Here is a 10,338-nt window from a genome sequence, read left to right on the forward strand (position 1 = left end):
CTATTACATATATAGGAATTTCATGATTTCTCTTACATGTATTATTGTATATTCGCAATTCCGAATCGCGCGCGGTCTCATTGTTAAAAGCATCATCCTGTAGTCGTTGCGCTGCCCTTCCGGACACGTCGTCGTCGCTCGGTTGCATCGACAAACGGCGCGTCGTTGCGAAAGAGTTCATCGTTCCGGTGCACAGTCAAAAGCGTCTCTCTGTCGGATGCACATCGTCGCACGTATCTCGCTGTGGCTTCCATGACACCTGGGCAACGTTCGCGCAACTCGTGACGGAAATACCTCTCTCTCTCTCTCTCTCTCTCTCTCTCTCTCTTCCTCTCTCTCCCTCTCTTTCTCCTTTTCTCTTTCATACATTCTCTCATTCGCTCGTTCTTTCGTTCGCTCTCTTCTTCTTCGCTTTCTGGGAAGTGCCTTCTGATTTCTCCCTTCGAAAATGCGCGATGGAATGGAGCAATTAGTAAAGTAGCAGACACAGGCAGAGCAGAAGGGAGTACAGCCTCGGTTGTTTGGCCTGACCGCCGTGCTGCATTGCCGCGGGATACTCTCCTGAAACAGAGGGCAACACTTAAATTTTCTGAAGACCCGCGGCGCTTGGCATTCTCGCTTGCCGTTTCCTATTCTTCTTCTCTCCTTTTCTTTTTCACATCGTCTTTTTTCACGCCCAGCCGAAATCGAATGCAATTTAGCTAATTATTTCTCGCAATTGGCGCGCGGTTTCTCTCCTTCGTAAAATGCGTTCTTTCATTCCAAAAAGAGAATTTGCCGATCCTACGGACGAGTCCACGTGACCATAAAAACACTCTTAGAGAGATATCGAATTAATATTTTAAATATAATACATAATACGATAAACTGTATACAAAAAAATAGTCATCGCGTAAAATAGCTTACGTCGTAATTACAGTATTCACGTATTAACAATTAAAAATTCGCAACAATATACAACAATTGCAAGATATTAACAAGATGTTAACGAAAAATCATAGAAATTAGTGAAATAAAAGAAACAGGGATAAAATATTTCTTAAGAAAGCTGTAGCACTACATCCGCCGTGAAATTGCATAAAAACGTATGATTTCTCAGAAGTTCATGCTTCCAATATTATCCGATGTTCTGTTTTTAATGTATACGATCGTTGTTAATCACGAGCTGAGAAGAAGCTGGCGCACCGTCTTCGTATCATCGATTACTCACCGTTGAGTACGTGTACGGTGATCGATTTCGGTTGAGCATTACTGGGGTTACAAGTGTACCGTCCCGAGTCCGACGGCTTCGCTTCTTGCACCAAGAGGAAACTCGTCGTGCTGTCACCCTTCTCCGTGACCACGGAGACGCCGCCTCTGCTCGAGTCGTAGCTGATTATCTGGAACAGAGATCGGGCGATCGTTCTTAGAGAAGGTGTCGGTCTCTCCGAGTGGATGAGAATTAAGTTGGTGAGGATGGAAGCGAATGAGAAATCGGCTAGCCAATGTCGGATACAATTTTTATTAGGCAAGTACTCCGACGAGTACTGAAGAGTTATGAAGACGACGAAGCTTGTAGAAGGACTCCCTTTCGGTTCGCACGAAGAGCACGGACGAGGTTAGAAAAAAATATCGTTAAAAAAAGTATCCCCTCTTTCAATGAGAATTCTTAACGTGTATAAGATTGAAAGAGATTTGAAAGAGATTATAAAGTATATCCCACGACGTTTAGTGATATGAAAGAGGTTTGCCCCGACGTTCGGTGCAAATTACCTCGCTGGCGACTCTTATGACCCGAGAATATTTCCCAAGATAAATATTATTCCAGGGTAATCTTCGGTGATGGATCTCAGTTTATTGTTCAACTTTTTATAATTTTTTAATTATTCCCTCGAATTATTGGTAGATGTGTCAATTTTCTTAAAATATAAGTACGTATTTTAATCTTTTTAATGGCTAGGAAATATTGAAGGAAATGAAAAAATTATTCCTGTAATTCTTGTTGCAAAAGTAAAACCTGGCACATTTTTTATTATAAAACAATTTTTATTATAAACAATAAAACACATTTTGTTGTTTAACAAAAGACTAATGTGTTTCTCGCATGCAAAGAATACTTAATCTGTTGGAATAATCAAAACATTTCACGAATGTTATTTAAGCCTGCACATTTACGCTACGAAAATTGGCTGCAACGTCCAAATGCTAGTAGTGCACTCGTCTCAAGACCCCGACGAACGCGCGTCGTATTTATCCTATGTCTGTTCCACTTGACAACGCTCGTGAGTGTCGCTTTAACACGAGGTTGGTAGAATCCAACATTAGGTATACGCGAATGAAAGGAATAAAAAGCAGAAAACGTCGCGAGAGCTAAAAAGGATTTTTAAATAAATAATCCGCAGTTGGAACCTTACGACAGTGTACCTTCATCTGAGAGGTACGTAAGCCTTCTTAAGGGATTGAGAATTGTAGAACATCCTCGACAACATGTTGGATATTTGCTTCTTGGCTATATTTCGGTGTTAAAAAATTCGGACGTCATGTCCTCTCAGAATTATCTTGGTAAAAAGAAATGTTAAATGAAAAAATCATTATCATAATCTTTAATTTAATTTCTCTTGCACTCTGCACTTTTATAAAAATCGTTTTTTAACATTTCAAATTTAAAATTTTGCTAAAATACGACATCTTCTTTATAATTCAATAAACAAAAGAATCTAAAATTGATATATTGTTAGATAAAGGAGCAATGGTAAACCAATCCTTTAAGTAAAAAATAACATTTTGTTATTTCAACTTCCACGTATCAAAATATAATTAACCCATTTCTGCGGTTAGTTTTAAAGTAAACAATGTTCATATTAATGTATGCACTTAATAAATCATAAATTTGAGTCTTTAATAAATTTTTTTAGTCAAATTATTAATTCTATTATTTTAGTTAAATTAACGACATATTGAGTAATGACAATAACAACTTATAGAGTAACTTCGGCAAGTAAATTCGCCGCTCTGGGATTTACATACACCGCAGAAGTCAGAAAAAATAGAAGGAGTGGGGATAATTTTCCCGCAACTATTCTGTTACATGCCTTTATGTTATATTAGTATTGTGTTATGCTTTCAATTTCTTACTGTTAATATTAATGAAACTAATGTGAGTTGAATCGATTTGTCACTGTAATAGGTAACGCCATCATAAATTAAAGTCTACATAAAATGATTACTGCAAGGCGTGTAAAAGACTTTGTGATTATTTCGTAATACATACGCGTAATGAAATAGTAAATCATGTTGTGTAACAAAATACAAGTGCTTTACTTTCGTATTCTTTGTTTAGTTTGTTTATCTTGTATATCCCACCTGTTTGGGATACGCGGCATTTTTAGCGAGCGGGATTTATGCCCGAAGCATACAAAGTGCGCATATTGAATTCAATGCAATAAAACGCATTATATGAAATATGTACCTCATGTCATAACACTTGTATATGTAGGAAGGACTTGTAATTATTATTTATTATTTCATATACATATTTACCATTTCTACTCCTTAATAAAACTTTATAAACACATTTTATAAGTTATTATGTCATTTTACATCTTATTTATATGTATTATTTATAAATTTTTCATGAGCCACACATATCCACCTTTCTCTACCTGAGTAGCCATATATCCCACTCCTATGAGATATACGGCAAAAATGCAAGGGTTTCGAAAAGTTTATTTTTTAATATGAAAAATAAATATTTCGAATTTCTAATATTTTTTTCACAGTAATAAACAGTACAAAGTTTTTACTAATGTAGTTCATTAATTTTAAACATGGTAAATAATACTTAATAAATTAAGTTTTTGATAGGTGCGACGTATATATCGGAGTTACCCTGTAATAGGAATTATTAAAAATAACTCAAATTGAGTATCATAATTTGATATTATAAATCTAATTCAGTATGTCATAAATAATAGAATTAAAATAAATAATTATAATAGTAGCCAGTGCATTAATTGATACAGTACAAAAGAGTTGTATTAAAGAATCTCGTTGCTTTACCATTATTCACTTCTCGACGCACAAGATTCTGATATTATATTATACGCTCAGATTTCTTTCATTCACAAAGAGCAAATCTAAATGATTTGCATACAAAGCGTAATTGTTTCATTCTGAGAAGAACAAAATGCTTTTTTCAAGTTTCTTTCATTAAGTGTACAAATATAAGCTGCAGGTACTCGAGAAAATTTAATCTTTCCGGATTGCTGCATTTCCTGCGCGGTATCAAATCCCGTGGATAAGAATATATATCGGTCGCCCAGGTCGCTGTTTATCCCCCATCGTCCCATAGTCTCAAAGCATGCGATTAATCGGACGAAAGTTAGCGGCCGCGCGCCGCCCGCCGCCCGCCGCGAGTTTGATAAGCACCGCGCTGCACTGCTTCCTTCCGTTCCGTTATCTAAACCGCGCGTTGCGGTCTAACGCAGAATAATATGCGAAACTTTCGTTGGAAAGTCCATAGTTAATCCGGCCGTATACATATATACGAGGCGCAATAATGCCGGCGTACTCAGACACGTGCGTTCATGACATGCTCTTCTGCCGCTTACGCTTCTGAGAGCCGAACTTTCCTTATCCTATACGAAACGTGGAGCTCGACGTTAGGTTTTTATAATCCGTCGGTAACTCGTAAATTAATGTTTCGAAGGGCGTTCGTCTCTTCTGCTGCTTGCGCTCCTCTATATACAAGCAGAAAATTAAACAACACCGACAAAGTTGAATTTCTCAAACTTACAACATAACACAAACGTAAACTTACGTTTCAGGAATTCATTAAACTTTTATGATTCATCCGTAGGAAGTTTGTGCGTTTTTTGTAACGTAGTTTACGCGAACGATAAACCGAGCATGATCGCTCTTAAATATTTTGCGATATATGAATATATATGTATTAAATGTTTAATGTGCCTACGTTGCCGTTTTCTATGTTACTCACGTTCGCGATATGCGCGAATTATTATTGTAAACGACGTTCTTGTAATTACTCGGGCGAACGATGTGTTTCGAATTGAATTGATTTTTATTTAATTCTACTTGATCATCAGGATGGATAAATAATATCCAATTTTCAGTTCATTAATCGTATAAAGTGCTGACTCTGCATTGACAATTGAATTAAAACAGCGACCAATTACTCACCGATTAACTCTCGTGACTGTAAATCGATCTGAAATAAATGAACGTTACATTTAAATTGAATATTTACATTTTTTGTTCTGTTAGTTACAAAACGTTTATTATAATATTTCAGCTTTCTTTTACTTTCTCTCTCTCTCTCTCTCTCTCTCTCTCTCTCTCTCTCTCTCTATCTTTCTCTCTCCTTTTCTTTGATAAAAGAGACTATATTTTATATAATTTTCAATTATTAATACGTGTTAATGTATTAACACGAATTTTTATTATTAAATAAATGAAAGTTATACATAAAACGAAATTGATAGGATAAGATTTTTTACAATTAAGATTAACATTTCTCATCAATATTAAATTTAAAAAAAATGCAAACTTTCTTATTTATTTATTTGAAGAAATTTAGAATGTAAAAAACTCACAATTTGTATAGAAATGTCGCAAGAAATTAAAGACTGCTGGCGTAAGATTCATTCAATCTACAAATTAATTGTAACTTTATTTGATATTATCAGCAGTGAGAGAGCTTAACTTAGTGAGTCAGATAATTTTGTCCTAGAATCCGTAATTTTCTCAAGTTTTAAAGACGCATGCGGAAGTTTGCACGAAGGGATAAGGAGGCAAATGAAGACGAGAGAGTTCGTCAATCTCATTACATGTTCTTACTGGAAATTGGCATTCCACAGGATTGCTGGTCGACTTAAACGGAACATCTTGGGCTCAATGGTTGTTAGAACGGTCCGTTTTCTTCTCTTCCGCTTCTTTACGGTTTAGTACTTCGTCTTATCAGTTTTCGTTCGCGTATTTGATAACAGCATTTCTTGTTCTGCACTTAGTCTACCCTTTTCTTGTGTTTGTTCGCACATTTTTTTCCCTCTTTTCCTTCCATCATTTATTAAATGTCGTTTCAAGCCCTTTAATAGTCTATTTTAATTCTTATCACCAATCATATAACATATGATAGAATATTGCAAAACGACAAAATCGACTGCTTTGTTGGACAGCGCAGATTATCGTCGCGTGATTGCTAAAAACGTATCGAAATTATTAACAAAGCGGTTGAATGCACTAGTCATATTACACATATAGCCGCACATTGCGCATTGTATAAGTTTTTAATGAATTTGCACGAAATATTAATTTGTTAATATATTAATAAATCGATTGACATCGTAGGCAAATTATATGAATTTAAATATATATTTCTCTGCGTATAAAATACAAGTGGATTAAGCAAAATTACAATACGGTGATATCGTTAGCAGGTACATTGCATAGGTATGGAAAATGAAACGACACCAATTCGCATATTATCGTAACTGCTGTTTTTGCACTGGTTTGGCCGTTTTTCGAATTTTTCACTGATTTAACCAACGAGATTTAATGTGTTTTGCTTAATTTCTTCTCGTTATCCAGTATATAACTTTCATTTTACATGATGTACACTATAATCAGTTTTGCCTCCCTGAAAATTTCAAATTGTCGACAACAAAAAGAGATAAATTAAATCTAATCTTATAATAATTAATTACAAGAATTAAATTATAATTCATTAAACATTTATTTCTGGTCGATATTCCTTTTTGCGACATTCATTATCTCTATTTATCTTCATGTCGTTCTTATGTCACCATTTGCCATTTCGTTTGCTTTGATAAATTCAACCTTCAATCCAGAGCTCTCTCTCTCTCTCTCTCTCGGGCGAATTTTCTTCACACCATTCAGCTGTGCCTCTTGCCGAGAAATAAAGTTGCCAGTTGTTACGTTGAAATCGGCTGTTATTTCAGGATTTCGCTATTCCTCGAGATGGCGAGCATCCAGCTATACGTCGAGCGCAGTAAAATGTTTCAAAAAAGCGACGTACTGTATTCTACAGTATGGCATCATGATACCGTTGGTGTTTCATCGTGATCCTGACGTGTTTACTATGAGATATATTCAATACTATACATTCGATGTGACGCGAGTTTTTCACTGCTGCCCAACCAAACGTCCCGTTTAATCGAACGCAACATAGATCGTTCCATTTGGTTAGGCGTATTCAATATTCGTTGGGCAACTGCAAAAATCTCTACGGATACTATAGATACTTTTCAGCACCTCGAAGGTACATTTCTGCGTGCACGCTCTCATTCGCCCGTATCTCGGAAAATTACGGAAAATTATAGAGTCTGTATTTGGCTCGCGCAATATACTCGGCGTTTATCCTTTTCCCTAATTTTACTTCGGGTTTCCTGTGGTGGAAAATGCTGGAAAATTGCACCGTCTTACTCCACGAAGTATTCTGAAGACACAATCTTATCTGTTTAAGTACTCACGTTGCATACAACAAAAAAAGGAATTTCAGAAAAATCTTTCAATTATTGTTTCATTGTAATCTCTGCTTTTTTTTTATGCTTCGCGCATATTATCCGATAGATAATGTTAATGTTATATCTAATGATAATAAATATTATATATAGTAAAATACATATCTTAATATGAGTCGAATAAAAAATTTAGAAAAACAGGACCGCGTACAGTCACAAATATAAGGTCACCAACGTATTATTCTTTCATTTATTCAAATTTTATGCTCGACGCTTCACATTCACGTTGAAATAATAAGTTTGTTATCTCCCGTCTAGGCAGAATAGTCTCTCTCGATTTCTCACAGAAAATGTTTGAAGCCGCGTAATCGCGGTTCTTGTATAATTAATGTTCTGTCTACCGATGTTATTCTCCGCAAGGAAAACTTCAAAGAAAATGAGAAAATTTCAAGTTTTTCATTAATGCGCTCGAGCCTTATTTCCAGTGCCATAACATCAATTTTCAATTAAATGATCACTAATTAACTCGCAGCAATTATGTCAGTCCAGAGCTAATAATAAACGCGATTTGACTCGAGTAGCACATACACTAGCAATTTGTTAAGTTAATTTATTTTCTTCATATTTACATTATATGTATGTTTTTTTTAATTGCCAATTACCTCGCTTCCCTCATTCTTTTAAAATCGCTGCATAAGAGGAATTTATTTCACAAAAAAAGCTAGAAAAATATATTCTGTTCGAGGCACGTATCACGCACGAACATAGCACGAATGCATTTTAACGACTTGCTATTAACTTTTTATCGGTACCCGGACAGTAACAGACATGCAGATGGTCGTAAATAAAAGCGATTCAGCGTGAAGGGATACTTTCATTTCGTACGTGAGTAAACAAAATAAAGATTATAGTTGATTCGAATGTATTTGCACGAAAATGAGGCGCCCATGTGTGTGCGTCATACGGCGAATGGCTACGGAGGAACGCAAAATAACTTTTATGAGCATACATAAATCCATTATTGTTTGTCTTATACGCCTCTTATACGGCTCTGTTTCAAGATATCGAGCGATCTTCTACGTTCAGATTACTCTTTTTTCGCGAGCGTTGCTTCAAAAGATTGATGCGACAATGAAGTTAACACATCACCACCAAAGTTACATCACACTTTGTTTGGACATGTCGGTCACAATTATGTAGACTACTGTAGACGAAGAAAGTTTAAGTGAGCTACGGCCTATGTCGAAGGAGTAACCACTAACTGAAATATTGTCCCACAGATTACATGATTTCATTTGATTATAAATTAATTTTTTTCACTATATAAAGTCATTTGGTAAAATATACGATTTTATTTAATATTATACAATGGTTTCTCGTGGTTGCATATATATATATATATATTTAAAATTATTGGATTATACGTAAAGCTTTCGTATGAATTTTATAATGATTTTGAAGACTCTGCCCCACGATTACATTATGTGGTTACCTCCCGGCTTATGCAATATTGATTTTTAATTATTGCTATTTGTTCATGGACATTAATATACTCGTGTTTTCGTTCATCGAACTGTAACCACAGATCTGCAAAACATGCTTTTATTCCTTTTCTCGTAATATATCGTGGAAATCGATTTGGCAGCGGCATTCATTCCTCACTCTCTTTTCTTTTTTGGCAAATTTCCGTGAGCAACATAGGTATAAATAAGATTTAATATGTTATTTTGTTTAATTATATTTCATAATAGAATATTTTAAAATAAATCAATTTATCTCTCAACTGATTTGAATGAAAATGTACAGAGTCAATAGAAACAAAATTAGATAAATACAAATAACGCGCAATATATTGACTATGCACATATAGATTTATAACTGTACAATAACAATGAAATATTATTAATTCTAATTAAGAAATTATATGTGACAAATATATTAAATTTTTTCACAAACAATCGAAACAATCAATTTCTTTTTACTTTTATCGAATTTTCGAAAGCAAATCTTTTCTTCACTGAATTTTTGCATACTGTCCAAATATTATTCGCGCGTTTTAAAACACTTGGAGTTCTACATCTTTAAGATGTAGAGATAGTTTAATATCGTATCGCGTTTTCATCGCACATCTACAAGCGACAGCGCGTCGCTACAAAGTGCAGTCGCCGCAATAGACGCGGGCATGAAATTCAATCAAAATCAAAGGAATAAGGTGTATCGGAGCGTGAAAGCAAACGCGCCCTGGGTGGCTCTGGTAGATTCCTTGTGGCCGGAAAATGTTTCGCGTCGCGGTGAATCGATCGGGGCGACTTTATTATCGGACGAGAATTTCAGTCAGTCCCTCCCCCGAGACGATTCCTAAGGGTTGTTCCTCCCGTTCCTTATCGGTCGCAGCAACCGTACGTTCATCATATCCGAAGACCATCATAACATCCTCCCCGAGCGCATGAATCATTATGAGCGTGCAAAATCGCGATTAGGTATGGGTTTGAGTAGCGCTATTATTTTGCCTGTCCTTTAATCGATCCTATGGGAACTCCTATGTAATCTCCTATGAGATCTCTTTGCCAAAAGTATCGGAAGCGCTGACGAAATATTTAAAGAGGATGATCCAGAGACGCGCACCTTGGTCTGTTGGACTAAGAAAGCTTTCGCGGAAATCCACACGAGTAATCCTCCATGCAAGTGCAAAGTGAAAAGTAGTCAAGATAAAACGAAAGTGTACTCGTAAAAGGATTCTCGTAAGATTATTTCAATGATATTATTTCAATTGGGAAACGAGACACATACTTGTATAAACATTAACGTAATGTAGCTCGATCTTCTGAACTTATATTTTCATTCATTCGACATATACATC

At 35.5% G+C, this 10,338-nt stretch overlaps 1 protein-coding gene across 10 annotated transcripts in view; it reads right to left on the reverse strand.

Annotated features, from left to right (window-relative positions):
* Positions 1-353: 353 nt before the first annotated feature.
* Positions 354-10,338, reverse strand: part of LOC108750655 (tyrosine-protein phosphatase Lar-like) — a 369,675-nt gene continuing 359,690 nt past the window's right edge. For all 10 annotated transcript variants that reach the window (XM_018490284.1, XM_018490283.1, XM_018490281.1 and 7 more), the window contains 2 exons: positions 1,211-1,379; positions 354-561 (listed from right to left, as the gene is read on the reverse strand). In XM_018490284.1, coding sequence (XP_018345786.1) covers positions 470-561; positions 1,211-1,379 — 261 coding nt within the window. In that variant the 3' untranslated portion in view covers positions 354-469. The remainder of the gene's footprint in view (positions 562-1,210; positions 1,380-10,338) is intronic.

The sequence above is a fragment of the Trachymyrmex septentrionalis genome, unplaced genomic scaffold (assembly GCF_001594115.1).
Source record: "Trachymyrmex septentrionalis isolate Tsep2-gDNA-1 unplaced genomic scaffold, Tsep1.0 scaffold37, whole genome shotgun sequence".
Taxonomy (NCBI): Eukaryota; Metazoa; Arthropoda; class Insecta; order Hymenoptera; family Formicidae; genus Trachymyrmex; species Trachymyrmex septentrionalis.